Source organism: Pangasianodon hypophthalmus, chromosome 22 (assembly GCF_027358585.1).
Source record: "Pangasianodon hypophthalmus isolate fPanHyp1 chromosome 22, fPanHyp1.pri, whole genome shotgun sequence".
NCBI lineage: Eukaryota > Metazoa > Chordata > Actinopteri > Siluriformes > Pangasiidae > Pangasianodon > Pangasianodon hypophthalmus.
This window is the reverse complement of record NC_069731.1, coordinates 6,605,534-6,625,474: the sequence shown is the minus strand read 5'-3', so window position 1 is coordinate 6,625,474 and position 19,941 is coordinate 6,605,534. Positions and strand designations below refer to the sequence as shown.

The window sequence follows — 19,941 nt, the reverse complement described above, 5'->3', positions numbered from 1 at the left end:
GTGTTGTGCAAATAAGTCCAAGTTCTAGTCCTAGGTGTTGTCCTGGGTGAGAGCCTGAATGGTCTGTGGGAAGAAGCTCCTCCTCAGTCTCTCTGTGTTGGTCTTCAGGGAGTGGAAGTGCTTCTATGACTGCAACAGAGAGAAGAGTCCATTGATCAGACCATCTGGCTGAGGTCCTTCACTATCTTTCTGGCCTTGGTCCAGCACCGCTTGCTGTAGATAGACTGCAGGTCAGGGAGCTCAGTGCGGATGGTGTGCACTGTAAAGCCCGTCTGTCCTGCTTGCTGCTGTTCCCAAACCAAGCTGTGATGCTTCCCGTCAGGATGCTCTCAATGGTGCAGGTCTAAAAGTTCCATAGCACCTTAGAGGGCAGTTTAAAGTCCCTTAAGCATCTAAGGTGGTAAAGATGCTGACAGGCCTGCTTCACCATATGTTCTAGTAAACATTTTTTTTTTTTGCACAGCAACGATGAGTGTCTTCCATGAGTATTGTATGCCAAGGCATGCGTGTCAAGGACCATGTGTATTCTGATATAACGTACTGACAGAGTTTTTGCTAGTCAAATGTTCCTTGGAGAGACGAATGTATTTACACTTGTATAACATCTGCTGAAAATGCATCTTAGCCTTCCTGAAGTGGTTTTAAATCTATCTTGGGTATATTTACACCTGCATTTTCATTTTTATGTCAATATTCCCTATCCGGATGTAATTCCTTACTCAAAACACGTGTAAAATGACCAGGTGTAAATCCTGTTATGTGAATCTATTCAACACACAGACACAGTAAAACACTAAGGGACGTGCTGTTATAGGAAAATTGTCAGCTTCACTGGCAGCAACTTTTCATCATAGAGTGGCTTGACACACTTGGATGAGAGCACTAACTGCCATTCTCGGTATACATGAGATTGTGTCACACTGATTGACAGGGCAGAGACGAAGGCCATCCCTCGCAGATCTGGTTATAATGGCTGTGGCTTTGTTAGAATTCGAACTCCCAATCTCCCAGTAATAGGGTGAATTGTTTACTGTTGTTCAATGGGGGAACCACAAATGCATATAACTCACTGAATCTGGACAGTAGAAGATTGGAAAAAAAAGTCACCTGGTATTTTTGCAATCTTTAGCTGTGCAGTTTCTGCGAGTCTGTAGCCCCAGATTCCTGTTCTTGGCTGACTGGAGTAGAACCTGATGTGGTCTTCTGCTGTTGTAGCCCATCTACCTCAAGGTCTGACGTGCTGTGCGTTCTGAGATGCTTTTCTGCTCTCCAGTGTTGTAAAGAGTGTTACTGTAGCCTTTCTGTCAGGTTGAATCAGTCTGGTCATTTTCCTCTGACCTGTTTCAGCGACAAGTTGTTTACGCCTGCAGAACTGCTGCTCACACTTTGTTTTTGGCACCTTTCTGTGTAAACTCTAGAGCCTGTTGTGCGGGAAAATCCCAGTTGATCAGCAGTTTCTGAAATACCTAGACCAGCCCGTCTATCACAAACAACTGTTTTTATTTTATACTCACTGAGTGTGTGTGTTTTATTTGTGGATTTGTGAGTAGATTACTCACCAGTCACAGTAGATTACTTGCCAGTTAATTGATCAGCACAGCTTTGTGTTTCCTTGTGGTCTGGAGATGCACACTGATACACACTGTCATTCTCTGATGTCCCATAATAGAAGGGTTGTGTGTCTGTCTTTTGTTCCTCAAAGCAGTGTTATGACACCAGGAAGAGTGTGTGCTGTGTTTTATCCACTGAGGGTGAGCCAGATCACTACTGAAGTTCTGAAGCTCCCTTTAAGATTGACACTTCTGTAAACAACTAGGTCCAGACTTCAAAAACCATGTGTGTGTATGTATGTGTGTGTGTGTATATACTTTTGGGCAGATAATAATGTTTTTGATGACGAGTGTGAGTGTGTGGTTAGTTTAAGTTTTGCAGTTCTCAGTGGAATGATCGGCGAGACAGTTGACATGGAGAACTTTGGCACAAATCCCGTCTCTGTTGAAAATGCTATTGTTGTAGTCCAACCAACACACAAAACACAACTCTTATTACTCCCCAAAGGACAACCATACACTTTTCATGGAATGTTTCCCTGTCTAAGACCCACTGTCTTTCACGTCATGTTGGAATTATGGTAATTAGGAGTTTTTTGACTCGTAAAAACCACTCAGGTTCGTCAAACCTGTAATTACTAGTCAGAAACTTGGAAGTTTCTGAGTATAAATTCAGCATGTAACTATACACATATGTATCAAACATTCCCTATCAGCACAAAGGACATAGTAATGATTCCTATAGATATGTCAATAATAATTATAGTATAGTTTAGCTATTTAGCATTTTAAACTAGTGAATGACATTAAAATATGGTTTAATGAACTGCTACCTTTAATAGCCAGGAGTGCATCCATTGAGGTGTTCAGTGTGTTGTTGCTGAAACAACCAATTTCAAGTCGGAGAAGATAAACAACTAGAAGTAGACTCTCTGAGTTGTCATCAATAATTGCAGCACACTGTTATACAAGGACAGTCGTTCAATGGATGCTACTTTCTTGTATAAATACTATATTGCTCTATAACGCTATATTGCTCTATTGCATGTGCATTTGTGTTTCTGTCTTCCAGCACCAATAAAGATAACCCGAAGAGTAACCCTGTGAATTTAACTCTCAACATCGTCGCACGAGCGGAGGTGGACATCAGAGGGTGAGAACACACCACTTCTTTAAGCTCGTTCTCTTTTTCTCTGACTCTCTCTCTCTCTTTTTCTTTCTTTCCAATTCACAGTGTGTGAACTGATTCAGAAATGAAATGAGAAATTATTTGGATTTATAGAAAAAGGAAAAATACTGTAAAAAAAATGTAATGAATTACAGGAACACATTCAAAATAAACCATACTTATAGTCAGGTTTTCTTAGAACAAAGAGTTTCCACTGAAAATTTCAGAAGTTAGTACTGGTAACCAATGTTGATGATTATGAAATGGAATTTGAATGGTAATAATCCATAATAAAGGATGGTAATGGAATTTTAAAAAATAAACAAGGAATCTGAGTAACAGATACATTTGTCGTATTAGCACACACACAAAATTACTATCCTAGTGTGGACCTTCCACTGATATGATTTTTAATGCACCTAAATAATCATATGCTTGGACATAAATCTAAAGCTAACCTTAACCTCAGTGAACAAAAGGAAATCTTTGTACTCTTTTAGTTTTTTAAGTAAGAGTTGTCATATGGACCAGCCAAATGTCCTCCCAAGGTCAAAACTGTCCTTGTAGGTGTTGACCTTGGGAGGACATCTGGTAGGAGAGTTGGCTACACTAAATTACCCTTAGGTGTGAATGTATGTGTGAATCATGGTGTGAATTGTGTTGGGAATGCATGGATGCCCCTGTGTGTGTGTGTGTGTGTTTGTGTGCGTGTGTGTGTGTGTGTGTGCGCATGCATGGTGCCCCGCAACGAACTGGCGTCCCATGTAGAGGGGTGTATCCCAGATTTGTGTCTAATGTTCCAGGGATAGACTCTGGATCCAGCGGACCAGCATAGAACAGTGAAACAATGAATCAATTAACTGCAAATATTTAATACCATTCTACATTAAAATGCAAATATAACTACAGGGTAAAATTTCAACTACAACTACAGTTATATGAATTAAAAATTTCTCTCTCTCTCTCTCTCTCTCTCTCTCTCTCGATCAGTGTCTCTCTCCCAGCTCAAGTAGTTCTTCCTTTTCCTCACTGGGAGCCCAAAGAGAACCCAGTCAGAGAGGATGATATTGGGCCTCAGATCCAGCATATCTACGAGGTAAACACACACACACACAGGTGGCAGCAGTAGCCGAGGAGGAGCACATCACATGTGGGAATAATTTGCTTCTCAGAATAGAGGAAAGGCATCAGCGCTGCTCCGTTAAACTGAAAAACCAAAAACAGTAAACACGCGTAAGCTTCAATCTGATCAAAGCAATCCAGACCAGTAGTACTCACTGCTTATAAAACACCCACATACACACACACTGGCCAAGGCATCATTAATAACCAGAGTCAAGGTAATATTATTGTCTACAAGCAGACAGCAATAAAGAGATAATAGAAAACACACAGACGATGGTGCTTATGTTTCACTCTAAAACTATCTTCACTATGACAGGCCACTTCATTTTGAACAAGAATCAACTAATATTTGATTAAAACTAGTTTGAATTAAGGTTTTGAGTTATAGGAATACAGTGAAGACACTGAACAACTATACGAGCATGTCCTGGATCACTTCTTTTCTTGTTTGTTTATAAAGAATAATAGAGTTAACCTCTTTTTTTGCTGAGAAAGTGCTTCATGTATGTTCATTCAGTCCTGTTGCTAATAATTGTTTTAATTGGCTATAATGTTAGCCAGACACTATGTGGCCTGCCTCATGTTAGTGCAAGAGTTTGGCTTAACCAAGCACCATTTGGTTTTTTAGCTAGCTGCCAGTTCTATGCAGCGTCATCATAGTTTATCAGATCCAATTAAATATCATATTGTGATTTAGGAGTGTGTTGATATACTGGTATATTGTTATGATAGTATCCAATTGTGAGTTTTTTACTGACTGAGAAGTAACCATTAGCTAAATAACTGACTAATAGAATTTTCTGTCATTTCTTTTATATCTATCTGACCCCCAACACACACATACACACATTCAGCTGTATAATAAAGGTCCAAGTTCTGTGAGTGGCACAATTTTGGAGGTAGGATGGCCCAGTCGTCATCGAGAAGAGCATTTGCTGTATGCCATGGAGATCATCACTGATGGACCGATTCACTGCCACATCAACGGCTCGCTTAACCCACTAGACCTTGAGGTAACACACACTCACATTATAGAATTACTGATTAGTAGTGGAATCGCCAATATTACCCATACATAAGGACAAGATTTATGGCAAATGCATAAAAAAAACATAAATATTTAGTGATAATATTATCACAATGACCCAAGGCAGGTGCAGAAATAAAGATCCAGTTATGAAAGAACTAGTATCAGTTTTTTAAAAAAAAAAATAAATAAATAAATAATAAAACTATCACATTCAGTATCTTCTTCATATCCCCTTAGTTACAGCTCAAATACTCTACACAGTCTGCCTACAGACTAAGGAGTGTCTCATATCTTTTGTACACTTTTCTGGCCACAACCTTCAGAATGTTAAAGGCTGCAATCTGATTGGCTCTGTGCACTTCTGTATACAGTATGTGACAGTTTCCAGGCTTAACATTAATCTTTGAACACTGTAACACAAGAGTTTTTCAGAGTCAGTGGACACAAAATGTCCGCAAAATCCCACCTTAAAAAGTAATTAAAGAGTTTTGTTGGACGCAGTTAGAGGTGAGTAAATGAGATAACCTCGCATGTTTGCCAATGTGCTAGAGATTAGGTGGTTCTTGGTTGTGTTTATTGGCAAAATGTATGAGACTCTCTAGAGGATGCTGGAGGTCTGGCTTGCAAGACTAGTGTAGCTTTGACCCAGACCATCTCTTCTGAATTTATAATAAGATAGTTGCATACTTTGTGCATATGCTATCTAAATATGGCAAGTAGAGATATCATGAATAAAGGAAAAGTTATATATAATATTTCTCATTATGAGGTTATTATATAACAAATATAACACACTTCTATTCAAGTCTATTTGTAGACATATTCACCCATTTGAAGACAATTTCAAGCTTGAAATGAGTGAAAAATATCTGGAAACATGCTTAATAATCTTATATTTGTAATCTAATAAAGAGAAATATTAATTCAATTTGCCTTTAAGATATTTTCGCTTGCTAGGATTTCATTTTATGCAATGTTATTAGAAAATACCCAGTATATCTTAAGTAAAGAGCTGAGCACTGACCAGTTTTTTTTAATCTCTATAGACATTTCAGAAAATACCTAGAGCTTAAAGTGTGAAAACCAACTCTCTTTTAAAAGGAAATGAACTAGTGATCACAAAATGATTGCAGTTTTTATCATGAATACTTTTCCCAAGTGCCATTTTGTAGATATTTCTGAAAGGATAGTGGGGAATATCCAGTGCACTCATGAAATCCCACAATGTACTGTGATAGTTCAGTGTAGAAATGGCGTACATTTGAGTAAAATGGGTAGAGAATAGTCATAAGTTTGCAGTTTGTATTGAATGGGAAAGTAGATGGTCTGTTTTTCTATGGTTATTACTGCATATAAGATTGTTTAACACTTAGCTAATAAGTTTGTTACTCTCATAGCTAATGTCAGCGTCAGTCTTGGAAGGTCTGGGTATTATAATCAAATTCGCTATGCCAATGATGAATGACATTTTAATTCCAAAAATTTGCTAAATCTTTGGAAAAAGATACAAAATCCCCAGTCCATGCTTGGGGACTCTCCAGAAGGCAGGTGTGATTGCAATCAGATTTCACACTACATGTGTTTTTGATTGGTCTTTTGATTTATTTTGACCCAGTCTGAACATAATAGATGAATATGCTATATACAGTGTCAATATGTGGCTATTAGTGTCCTTAGCAGGGGAAGAAAGGGGAAGGGTTTGGTTCCGGGCCAGTCAAGGCCAGACACCCCGTCCCTACCTCTAGGGACAACAAGGAAGTCCAGCTGCCACTTTAGTCCATAATCACCTCCAGCTGGGAGAACACGTGCATTTTATATCTTATCATTAAGCTTGGAGTTTTTGCCTTGCTTTGTCCCTGTCTCTTTCATTAACTCATATACATACACACACATTTGTCTTACTATCCTTGTGAGAACCTTTGACTGATATCATTATTAATGCAAATAATTAAGGCTATGCTACACCTAAATATAACCCTAATCTTAACCTCAGTAACCAGAAGGAAGATTTATCCAGTGAGGAAATATAAACACACAAACTTTAACAGAATTTGCTCACATTTTCCTACTTACACAAAAAAAAAGCAGCTATTGCAAATCTCTGTTTTTCAAATCTGTTTTTCAGCGTATGGTACATGTGTATACCTCTCTGCCTTGTTTCTGGTTTCATTTGCAGTGGCTATAAAGCATTATACACATCTCAGGACTCTGTAATGGTTTGTGGGTTGGTGCTGCACCGGTGGCTTTAAAGTCCCTGCAGTATGTCTTGACTTTACAGCTGCAACTTTACTGACGACTTCAGAGAAGGATAAGCTGTTCAGGGACTTTGATCTGAGTGTGCACACACACACACACACACTCACAAATGCGTGTTGCCCAGATGACATTCCCCAGGCCATGTCTTAATGTGTCATGCTGATACTACTCACATGTAAATGGTGTCCCTATGGCTTCTGTCAGTTACAGTGCTTATGTAGGTGAAGAGCAGAACCAACGATCTCATCATCATATCCTGTAAGTCTGACGCTCTGCTTATAGAGCCTAATAGGGTTTGACATTTTCAAAGTCAAAATTTCCAAAAAAAAAAAAAAACCCTGGATGTTGATGGAAAGTGAAGACAGTTAGACAGGTTCAAGAGAGGAGGAAGACTGCGTTTGTTCTTTGTGGAGATAAATCACTGTGATTTCTTTCTACAAAAACTCTAGATGTCATGAAACAATAAAAATTTGTCAATATTACAACTGATGTGATTATGGGCTGTACAACTGTGTACAATGTACAACTGATTATGGTTATGGGCTGTATTCAAAATCGACAACTTAAGTTTAAAATTGATGTCAATATTTACTTAAGGAATGCTAATTACATTCAGAGTCAGGTTATGCTGATCCTTTTTCCTAGATTATTACATGAATCGTTGCAAATTTGGTTTAATTCCATAATATGGCTTCCACTCTCATTATTCTGGAGCTTATAAAATAGCACTTGATCCAGTACATCTTATAATTTGCAGTAATTATTACACTAGTCACTGGAAATTTGCTTTAATTTAACAATATGGCTTCCACTCATTATTTGTGAGCTTATGAGATAACACTTAATCTAGTACATCTTATTTAATTTGCAATTTCATTTTATGCCATGCTTCGAGTACAGTGTGCGCACAATTTAATGTAGTCACGAGATACTATATTGAGGTCAGGAAATCATAACGCATGTATGGAATGTAGGCTATTTAATCACTCTTTTAATTTGCTATTTTGACTTGTTAAATTCTTAAAATAATGAGAGTGTTTTAGTTAATTAATTTTAATAGAAATTTTGTTAATATGCACTCTCCTGTAAAGAAAACATGTGGTTATATCAAACTAGAGGTCTTCTCAGGTCCTAAAATCCATACCCGACCCGAATCAACCCGAATCACTTCTTACCCAAACCTGACGTGCATAAATTAATTTTTTAAAAGAAAAACCTGACCGGAGACAGACCAGATGAAATTAAACCCGAGTCTGACCCGATGGCATTTATTTTCGAACCCAACTGGACCCGAACGTAAACGGTAGCCTATGTGATGGGAAAAGGGAGAAGAACGAGTTCGGCAAAAGAAGGAAGGTAACTCGGTCGGTCGCGTCAAAAGTTGACGTCTTTTGTATTGTTGTCTATCACAACCAGACATAGCCCAACACGGTGGGCTATTTATTGTAAATAGACACTCCGTTAAAGGGAACAGGTCTGATCAGGTCCATCTGGAAAAAGCACATTTATTTTAAATTACCCGAGACCCGAGGCAACTAATACCGAACCCGACCCGTGTCTGAGGCACTCGTCGAAGTTTTGGACCCGAACCCGCTCGGGTCTCGGGTCGGACCTCGGGTTTTCGGATCCAAGTGGACCCGTGAAGACCTGTATATCAAACTGTCAGACAGGCGCTGGACATAATATTGCTCTTCAGTCAAGCCTATATTCCACAAGAAAATTAGGCTTCAGGGTCAGACTCATACAGAACTGAGACATGCCTCTGTTTACAATTCCTGTCAGTAGATCGCTCATGTCAGAAGTGTGTGGTTTTATCTAAATACAGCCCTATAAGCCTAAAGTTGAAGAATTAAAATGTCCTTCACATGCAGTAGACTGTGTTTTTTGGAGAAACACCCTATATTCTGCTTTAGGTGCTATAGATTATTGATATAACCTTTGTTAATCTATAGAGCAGATGCTTTAATAGAAAAGTTAAAGAAAGGAATTTAGGGTAATCCCTCAAGAGGACCCAAAACGTTTATATGGAATGTCTCTTAAGTCTTTGTTTCTTTCCCTCTCTCAGACGTCCACTTTGCAAGACACTCCAGAGCTGCTGGGTTTTCTGCGCAACAGCAGCGGGCCGACTCGTCGCAGGAGATCTGTTACCACTACACAGAGCTACAGCAGCAAAACACTGGTACACACATACACACACATACATACACACGTGACTTCGACTCAGTGATTTATTTTTTTTATGATGTATGATTTATTCTGCAAAGATGTGCATGTTTTTTTTTTTTTTTGCACCCAGAAGCATTAAAGGGGATCGTCAGCAAGTGTAGTTTGCGAAGGCATCAACATGCACAGCTCTAAAATCTCCAAAAGTGGTGTTTTACAGCTTTTTAAAACTCTGACAGTGAATTCTTGGAGGGAGATGAGGATTCTGAGGTGTGCATGGAAAAAGTGTGGCAGTCTGGGAAAACCTGTTGGATGCTGCTGTGGCTGAATTCTGGAAAACAAGACAATAAAGACAGTAGATCAGATTATGGCCAAAATTGAGTTTATTGGTCAATAATATACTTGGATACCTCAGCTTTATTATTATTACTTGTCACACTGTAATGATCAAGAAGATCCCAATAATATCTTGGACAAATTCTATAACAGATAATAATTTGTGATTATATTATGAAGGTCCTCTAAACAAGCCTTTAGTATAATACAGGGTATCCTAAAAGTCTCTATACATGGGGAAATTAATACTTTTTAGCAAAATTTACAAAACAGCTTCTACATGATTGCCATTTCTTTGTAAACACACATGGAGTCGTCTCTCCCAACTTTGGCTCCCAGTTTGGCAACAGTGTTGCGTGTAGCCATCTTTTCTGTTAAAGTCCATCACAACCTTGTAACAGCTTTCTGATCCAGCCATGAGAATGATTTCAATACGTTTTTCTTTGGTCAAAGGTATTCTTAAAGGCTATATGAAAAAAATACATAATATAAACTTTTGGAAGACATTTTGCCAAAAAGTGATAATTGCCCCTATAAATGGAGACCTTTGGGACACCCTGTAGTGGCAATGATACGCCTAGACAAACGTGAATGCTGATTCTTCAAAATGTACTAAATGTAATAAGGATACAGGAAGCTTTCATTTATTTTTTGCTATTTCTTTCCGTGCTGCATCCTAGTGGTTAGGCATTGGCGCTCACACCGCCATGGCCTGGGTTTGATTCCCAGCCAGGGAACCAACCCCAGCCACTGGAGTTGCACAAGACAGTGTGCTTCAGTGCCGGTCCCAAGCCCAGATAAAATTGGAGATGGTTGCATCAGGAACGGCATCAGGTGTAAAAACTGTGCCAAATCAAATATGTGGACCAATGATCTGCTGTGGATGTTTGGTTTATGTTTGGTTTCTCCATTGCCAGTAACATATTTGTAGCTGTGCCGCGAGTTTCTCATAATCCTACGCCATCCTCCTATCGGTGGCTTTTAGACGAGTGTCATAGCAGCACTCATTCTGAGATTTTAATAAAAAAAATTCTCATACTGTCAACGTTTTGATGTTAGACGTTTCTGGTTCACAATGGCATTAAATCATCACATTTTTCATTCTAACTCACAACCAAAGAATTATTTTCTCATGCAATTTTTGGTTACCAAGATGGGGCTGAAAATCCTACAAACGTAAATCCTGTGGTAAAAACAGTAAGTCTGTCTAAAGAAGTCTAAAACCATGCTAGCTAAAAACACAAAAAACATAAAAACACACACAAGCCTAGTCAAGGCAGTTTCTAATCAGATACCGGCTCTCAAAATGTCCACAATGCTCCGAAGCTGGAATGGAATCCTTAAATATAATTTTCTCCTGAACTTTATTTTTAAACTACTGTACTATTGTTTTCAAAACTGTATAGTAGAAAATGTCTACATTTTGCCATGTGAAGGATTTTCCCAGACTGCCACTTAAATAGGAAGGAAATATGAGACAAATGAGACGAGTCCAGAATTAAAGAAATTAGAAAGAAATTCTAGTACTGTCATCTCTCTCCCTGTCATTGAAACATCCTTCTGGTTTTCATGTTCTGTGCATTCTGGTTTGGTACGTGCAACACTGCCCCCTTGTGCACCACAGGGATTTGAAGACGCAGAAGTGTAAATCAGCCCTCAGTTTGGCATGCTGACTCTTAAACTCACACTGACATGTGTTAGGAGGATCTACTGTACCCTCCGAGGGTCACTTCACCTGAACATTCATCACTCTGATTATTTAGAGCTTTCTCTTTGGGGGAATGGTGTGTGCATGTGTGTGTGTGTGTGTGTGTGTGTGTGTGTGTGTGCATGTGTGTGAGACTGTGCACGAGCAGGTGATGATATGTATACTGTCCGTCACAGGTCTGGAAAAGATAAGGCAAAGCCCAAGGTCATGAATGTGATGCACACACACACATACACACACACACACAAACACACACACATGATCAGCATGATCCTCCTTGATTCCAACTTAACTGTCGCTTCTGAAAGCATGCACACTTAAACACTTTAACAGCTGATTCCTCTCTCTCCCTTGTGTGTGTGTGTGTGTGTGTGTGTGTAGAATTGCTCTAATATCCATTGCCTGATGCTTGAGTGCATTGTGGGCCGTTTGGATCAAGGACAGAGTGCAGTGGTCAAAGTCCGGTCAAGGCTCTGGGCTCACACCTTTCTACAGGTAACACACATACAATATATATCGCATATCTATCTGTCTCACACACTTTTTCCCACAGGGCATGGGAATGGAAAGAAACCTTAAATGGATCACGTGGAAAATATGAAATAGTGACAGACGTGGTGTATTCCAAATGCTAATGATGGTCATCAAGGAAATGTAAAAAAACAAAATAAATAAAGGAAAGGAAAAAAAATGGACATTTAGGACACTGTAATGCATCACTGAGAATATTCATTAGAAAAGACACTTGTTTTCTAGTGACTCACTGCAATATCGTGACCTATGTAGCTATCAGTGAGCTAGCACGCTAAATAAGTCAACACACTCGAATAAGCAAGTAAATTCACAAAAAAGCTGTAATGGATGGTTTGGAGACGGATGAAAGTGCACAAGGACTAGGAACAAGCACAGAGTTAACAAGCATGCAATGCACATGAACATGGCATGGATACGATAATCGACAACGATGCTACTTACAACAGACGCTAGACAAGAAGTGCTGTACAAACGTGACTTGAATACTAGTGTACGTGTTATTGCACATAAACGTGGATTAGGTGTTCGTGGTCATGTGACTTGGTGCATGATATGAACATGTGGTGTCCAGTGGCAGATGGGTGCTTTTGCTAACCTGACACAAACAAATAGTTAAACTTGTCATAGTCTACCCTTCCGTTTTTTTCATTAGCTGACGTCAGTTCAAATTCCTATCATTATCAGAAATGAAATTATGCAGATAAGCTAGCTATACTGTATATTTCATCTACTAAAGCCAACATTCCACTCTTTCCTGCAGATGTCTGTGTTAAAATGGACCTTTACAGAATGTATTAACTTTCAAGAAATCTGGTTAAAGTGTATTCTAGCATTTAGTACACTTAGAACTGGACAAATCATAAATTTATTAGCCAACCCACAAGGCAAGTAAAAGCTCCAATGCACTGCCCAGTCCCATGTCTTCCTTGGCTAAAAAAGTGGTAGCTAATGTAATGTAATGTAATGTAATGGCGAGCTAGTTCATTAGTTATGTGTGTTAATACAGTAGACTATGAGAAACAAACAAATTTATGATTATTATCCTCTTTAAAGAAGTTTCTGATGTTTGCACCTGCAACAAAAATTGACAGGAAGAACTTAGTGGTTAGCACTGTTGCCCCGTACCTCTGGGGTTGGGGGTTTAAATCCCGTCTCTGCCCTGTGTGTGTGGAGTTTGCATGTTCTCCCTGTGCTTTGGGGGTTTCCTCCACCAGTGCAAAGACATGTGTTGTAGGCTGAGTGGCATCTCTAAATTGTCCGTAGTGTGTGATTGTGCCTTGTGAAGGGTTGGCACCCTGTTCAGGGTGTCCCCTGCCTTGTACCCAGAGGTCCCTGGGATAGGCTCCAGGCTCCCCCCGTGACCCTGTGTAGGATAAGTGGTAAAGAAAATGGATGGGAGGTCTGGCATCTGTCAGCTGGTTTAACTGCAAGGTAACTGCGAGTGGTAAGAAGGAGATTTGTATAATGGCTGTATCCAAGTTTAATTTGCTCAGGCCCTGTTCACACCTGGTAACATCCGCCTCAAGTTATCCAATTACAAGTGGACAGCCAAACCTCACAGCCGTTTCCACCTGGCTTTTTGAATACATCTCCAGTGACCACTTGTGGCGGATTTAATACATCATTTCCTCTGGAGAAAGGACGTTGTGTTCTACATCAGTCTTCCACTGTATTTGTTTTTTGAGTAGCTCACACTATAATTACAGCATCAAGTGCGAAGTGCATTAGGTTTAAACAGAGCTGCAGACCAAATGAAATCTTCTGTTTTATTTTTGTTTTTCTGGTTGTTCAACCTACTTGGCTGCCACACAGCTACAGATAAAATACTAATACCCAGGCCACTAAAGCTGCGTGTACCATGTGCCTGGGCTACTGATTTTTCCACCCCTGACACTAGAGAGTTTCTAGCTTTTGGGACAATACCTTGAATTCCCAGGAATGTTTAATTTCCTGTTTGAGCATTGTACTGATTTGCCTCATTTCTAAGGTTTTATTTTAGGGGTTCATTAAAGTTGGTATGAAAGTAATGTCCACAGTCTGTGGTTGTCCTTTCCTCATTGCACACATCATGAAATGATTGACTCAACCCTAAATGCTGATAGCGAGGGAGAAGAAGTGATGTTAACCATGTGGTAATGCAGAAAAGATGAGTGTTAACGTCACTTCTCTTCACCCTACTCTCCTGACTCACGTGGCTTAATTAGGCTTAACCTTGTCATGACGAACTGCCTTTAATCTTATCTCCACTGAAGCGTGGAGTATAAGCCAGATCTGTGTCTATAAGAGAGAGAGAGAGAGAGAGAGAGAGAGAGAGAGAGAATGATGTAAAGAGGGGGATAAAGAAAGTCTTTAATCCCTTGTTTTGTTGGGTTTTTTTACCGTTTCTTCATGCTTCAATCATCACGACTCAGCACCCGATTAAAAACTCCACATGTGTATTATCAGCATTGAGGCAATATTTTAATCACAAGTATGGGACTAATCTGTAGTTTCTGATACATTTTGCATTTGTACAAATTATACAATCTCAGAAACATCACAAACACACAAATGAATTTCAGTAAGCACATTTTAATTTGAACATCTTGACACATCACATGACATTTGCATCATATCAAACAAAAGCAGCCTGATTACTGATTTAAAAAAAAAAACAGTACATTTTTTTATTTTTTTTTATTTTAGCATTTTACTAGATTTTATTGTTTACTGTTACAGGCATTTAATTTTTGCATTACTTTTTTATTTTTTTAATAATTGTTCTTTTATTCTGCTTACACACTTTTTATTCAATATTTTATATTGTTGCTATTTTCTTCTTCCTGTCACTGTTATTATTTATTATTACTATTATTGTTTGCCTGTTTTACTATTTTATTAACTTTCATGACTTCTTTCTGTTTCATTTGTTTCCACTTCTTAGGGTTGGGCAATATGACAAAAATATATGATTGTTGATAAAATACATTATCTGCATCATGATATACGTATATGTTTGCAAACAACTGTCTAGCAATACAATAGTGTTGCATTAAAAAAAAACCTGTTTGATGATTTATATAATGTCTACAAAAAATGTATGTAATTACATATATATACATATATATATATATATATATATATATATATAATATTTAAAAAATTATCACTGAAAAAAAGTTTACAAAATCTGTCAAATTTTTTTTGTTTATTTAAAAAAATATCTGATATCTGTGAAAACGCGCATTTATCACAATATCGATATTATATTGTCATATCGCCCTGCCCTACCTCACACTGTAAAGCACTTAGAGCTGCATGTCAGTGTATAAAAAAGCAGTATATATTATAATAATAATAATAATAATAATAATCTTTTTTTTTTTTTTTGAATGGCCTATTGTTTGATTTAATGTTGTGGAACATCCACAAGGCAAATTAGTTCCTGTTATCACTTCGTTATAGCTATGATTAACAGTCGTTCCCTTACCCGCCTCTCCTTTACTCTCGCTAACGAAAGCACAGCTTGTCATTTTTCCGAGAAACCGTAAAGTGTAAACTCCTTCATGCTGGGAAACTTTGCAAAGCACCATGACTGTTACAAAGCACTGACACTTAAGACTCCTTCCATAAATTTTAAATAAACAGCTCCTAACATACAAAACCTAACCATATCAACGATTATGTTTTCCTTTGTTAAACAACACTTTCTTAATCTGTTTATTAATAGTCTTAGATTATGAGGAGCGTCTGCCTTGCAAGTCTCCGTGTGTGCGCTTATTGAAACAATAACGTATTAGAACGAGCGCATTAATAGTAACCTATCATTCACGTTACAGCTGGAACTACTGTCCGAGCCGCACACTTTTAACCAGTCAGATTCAAGAAATTAGCTGTAATCCTTGGCTTCTTCCTGTCACAGCCATAAAACACATGATCACTCTGGTTTAATTTCATAAACAGCAATTCTACTGACCGGGTTCATCAGAAATGATCCGAATGATCCGTGCTTAACTTTGCTTTATGCAGTGCTTTTAATTGCTGCATGGGGATATTGGTTAAAACAATCATGTTTGAGAGAGTGTGAATATATTTCTGAATGTATTATATTATATTTCTGCGACCTAAAATGTTTTCTGTCTCACAGAGGCGGAATGACCACTACCTCGTCAACTCTACCGTGTACTTCAGAGTAACAGGCATGCCGTACCGCATCAAACCACATACCCTGCCACAGCAGAGTAACTCGGTAAGGATGTGTGTGTGTGTGTGTGTGTGTGTGTGTAGGTATTGAGGGGAGGAGGAAGAAATTGAAAACTATGAATGGGAATGGGGGATTGAGTTGAATAAACACTTGGAAAGGACAGATGTGCTTGACTTTGGATAGCAAGGTGAGGTGGATTATGGGGTTATTTGAAGTAAGGTCAACAATTCTGACCTTTTTTTTTAGGTTCCAGACCTTTAAGCTTTAATACTTAAACCCAGCTTAGTCTGGGAAAACTGCAAAGTATGTAGAGCTTAAGGAAAGAAAAGGAGCTATGGTATGGGAAAAAAGATACACATTTACACCTAGCACACATTTGTTTCTAATGTGCCGTGCGAGTGAGGCTGAATGTTCATTTTGACATGTTTAACTTTGTCTTCCTGACAATTATGTATTTTATATCTTCTTCACTTCTGGCATCCATTCAGCACTGAGGAACATTGAAGCCTGCCAGGGTAATGTGATTATATCACCAAATGGGGAGAACAGATGCAAATTTTTAAAAGAGTAAAAGGAGAAATGTTTTGTGAGCTTGTGATGTGCAGTTCGTGTCATCTTCATAATTCTGATGTACGTTCCTATTAAATTGTTGTGTTCAGTTTAAGTTCATGTAATTTATTAGGATTTAGGGTGTATTTTTTTGGCAGGATTTAGGATATTTAGGCTTACCTAATGACCAAGATGGCAGCGCGGTAGCATGGAGCTCGTCTTGCTGCTAATTCTATAATTCTTGCTGCTACACTACTAAATAGTTTACAGTTTACAGCCCATGTTCTGTGTATTTATTGACCTGTGTATTTATTGTTCTGTGCATATTGTTCTGTATTTTTTGTCCTGCACTCACTCGTCTCACACTGTTGTGTATTTGCACTTTATGTAATCTTGTGTACTGCTATGTGATGCACCATGGTCCTAGAGAAACGACATTTCATTCCAATGTATACAAGCTATATAGAGTATATATAAATATAATAATAAATACCCACTTGACTTGACATGACTATTGTTAAATGCAGTACTTTTTTGTAACACTGGTGTTAATTCATTATCATGAACGAAAGGTTTGTTAAGAGTTGTGAAGGTAAAAAAAAAAAAATGCTGCTGTGTACGAAGACCTGCATTCTGGGGCCCTGGAGAACTAGTGGTTAGGCCACAGCGCTCTCACCGCTGCGGCCGGGTTACATTCCCGGCCAGGGAACCAACCCCAGCCACTGGTTGCGTGCAGCAGTGTGCTCTCAGTGCTGGTCCCAAGCCTGGATAGAAATTGGGGAGGGTTGTGTCAGGAAGGGCATCTGGTGTAAAAACAAATACCAAATCAAATATGCGGACCAATGATCTGCTGTGGTGACCCCTAACAGGAGCAGCTGAAAGAGGAACAACAACAACAACAACAAAGCCCTGCATTCTCAAATCGCATTATCACAGAAGAGATAACTGATTATTTCTGTTTGTGACTATGAATGTGATCATGCATATTGTAGTCTCAACCCCTGTTGTTTTGTATGTGTGTGTGTGTGTGTGTGTGTGTAGATCGGTACGTATGTGGTATGGGCAATTCCTGATCTGTCCTTTGCCATTCCTCTATGGGTGATTATTCTGGCCATCCTACTGGGACTGCTGGTGCTCGCCTTTCTAACCTTGGTTATGTGGAAGGTATGGCAGCTTCACACACACACGCACACACACACACACTCATCCAACTGATTTCAGTTTTAATATCATGTATAAAACAAAACGAGACCTTTTTCTAAGAAAGTCATGCTATTGTGCCCATAAAGAGTGAGGGTATGCTGATATATATATATATGTATGTATATATAATCTCTTGCTAACCCACACATGATGTAATTTATTTTCAAGTCCCTCCCTCTTTTCATCCTTGTCTGTTTCTCTTCACTTGTTCCTCAGTGTGGGTTTTTTGATCGAGCACGACCACCGAAAGATGACGACGTCTCGGACCGGGAGCAGCTGACAGCCGAGAAATCGACAGAAGCGTAAAAGAGAGAAGAGGGAAAACAAGAATGTGGAAGAAATATCCATGAAGACGGTGAATGATCTTTGATAGAGGGATTTGGGGCATGTCAAGAGCGCCTGAACTAGCGATCCGACCCTCTCTCCCATGCTGCACTGGGATCTGTGACCTGGGTCACACTGTTCATGGAAAACTTTATTCGAATCAGGCAGCGCGTGGGTTTCTGGATATGAGGTGCCTTTTCTCGGATCCCTCTAGGGCTGTGAAAAGAGAACCAACAGTTAAGGACAGCAAGAGAGAAATCCTGATTTTTTGCGTCATAAACACTAAAGACAATCATCACACACCCTGAGACTGAAGGATGCACGCTGGGAAAACAGGATTTCTCTTAAAAGCACAGCTCACTTTGCCTTAAAGAACTGTAACACTGCTGAGAGTTTCTATGAGCTGTAAGATGAGCTTTTCCAAACCTTATTTTCAACTGATTTTGCAGATCTTAAAATCTTCTGTGTGCCTATAGCCCCCGACACACACACACACACACACATTACTCCTGTAAATGAAAAACACAGCATCCAAATAAGAACACTGAATACCATGGAATATTGACTAGGACATTTTTGGGGGAATAAAACCCACACACTTTAAAAAGGCTAAATCTAAAGCCATTCAGGGTTCTTTGATTTGTGGCTCTGGGGAAATATAAAAAGGTTTTATATAGAACTTACATATACGCAATAGCAGTGTTTGTCTAGCATTGAGAAAGATGGAATCAAGAACCACTAAAAACCTTAAGAAACCTTTTTTTTGGCTAAAATCTTCCATCTGTGTTCTAAGAATACGTAACAGTTTTACCCTGTAATGATTTTATTTGCAATATATTTAATTAGAGCATGTATTTTACAATACCAGCTGAACATTTCACATCACAGGAGTAGTATATGAATTGATAAGTATGTGCAATATTGCAATATGTTTGTTGTTTTTGTTGGGATTTTTTTTTTTTTTTTTTTTTTTTTTTTAAATGCTAAAATCATTTGTACACTGGCTCCTATTTTGTTTTTTGAACTTGAGGTTCAGGTTATTTTGTATATAAAGTTAAAAGAGAATTATTTTTAAGCTGTATGATTGATGGATGGATGATGGGTGCCAATATAAAAAAGGGAATCATGATATACTTTTTCACTGTTCATTCTTTCAATGGATAATAACTTCACATTCTGATTTAGGTTTTATATCACAGACTGAATAATTGGCCCCAAAATTATTTGTTATTATGATCAAGTCAGCAGCGTCACCTTTGTTTGTTTTTTTTTTATCATTATTGTTTTATTATAAATTACCAACATAAAATATATGCAGTGACATTTTGGCGAATATACAAAATTCAAGACGTACCTAAACTAAACTGTCGTTACCTCTGACTGAGAACTTTGTTGGTACCTGAACAGTTTTGCTTGCCACTGATTGTAACTGTACGGTTAATGAAGAACCAAAATGCATTTCTAGTCAAGAAATATTAATGTCACCTGCTAATAAATTTTGTATTTAACTTTTCATGTGTCTTGTGTCATTTGTGTGGAATTCTATTCAGGAAATGAGCAGTTTAACAGCACTGGGACAGAAACTGAACTAAACAGTATTTCCTGTCTGAACTCAACCTGAATGCGGCCAAGCGAATAAAATTTCCACCTTGCAGATATGATATTGCGGCCACAGAGGACATTCTTACACTATTTTTTTTCCTCATGTGACACAGGAGCGGCTAATGACCATAAATTCTGGTGGGGCAGGACGCCATTAATAACAACATAGCCTTGTCAAAGTCATGAAGCAGTCGCATGTGGCTTATGCTA

The 19,941-nt window shown here is 38.5% G+C and overlaps 1 protein-coding gene across 1 annotated transcript in view; it reads left to right on the top strand.

The window, feature by feature from the left end:
* Positions 1-19,642, top strand: part of itga8 (integrin, alpha 8) — a 101,021-nt gene extending 81,379 nt beyond the window's left edge. Inside the window, exons 23-30 of the mRNA XM_053227832.1 lie at positions 2,623-2,703; positions 3,709-3,814; positions 4,698-4,856; positions 9,195-9,308; positions 11,718-11,831; positions 15,997-16,098; positions 17,644-17,766; positions 18,022-19,642. Of these exons, the coding sequence (XP_053083807.1) occupies positions 2,623-2,703; positions 3,709-3,814; positions 4,698-4,856; positions 9,195-9,308; positions 11,718-11,831; positions 15,997-16,098; positions 17,644-17,766; positions 18,022-18,111 (889 nt within the window). The 3' untranslated portion in view covers positions 18,112-19,642. The remainder of the gene's footprint in view (positions 1-2,622; positions 2,704-3,708; positions 3,815-4,697; positions 4,857-9,194; positions 9,309-11,717; positions 11,832-15,996; positions 16,099-17,643; positions 17,767-18,021) is intronic.
* Positions 19,643-19,941: the final 299 nt, after the last annotated feature.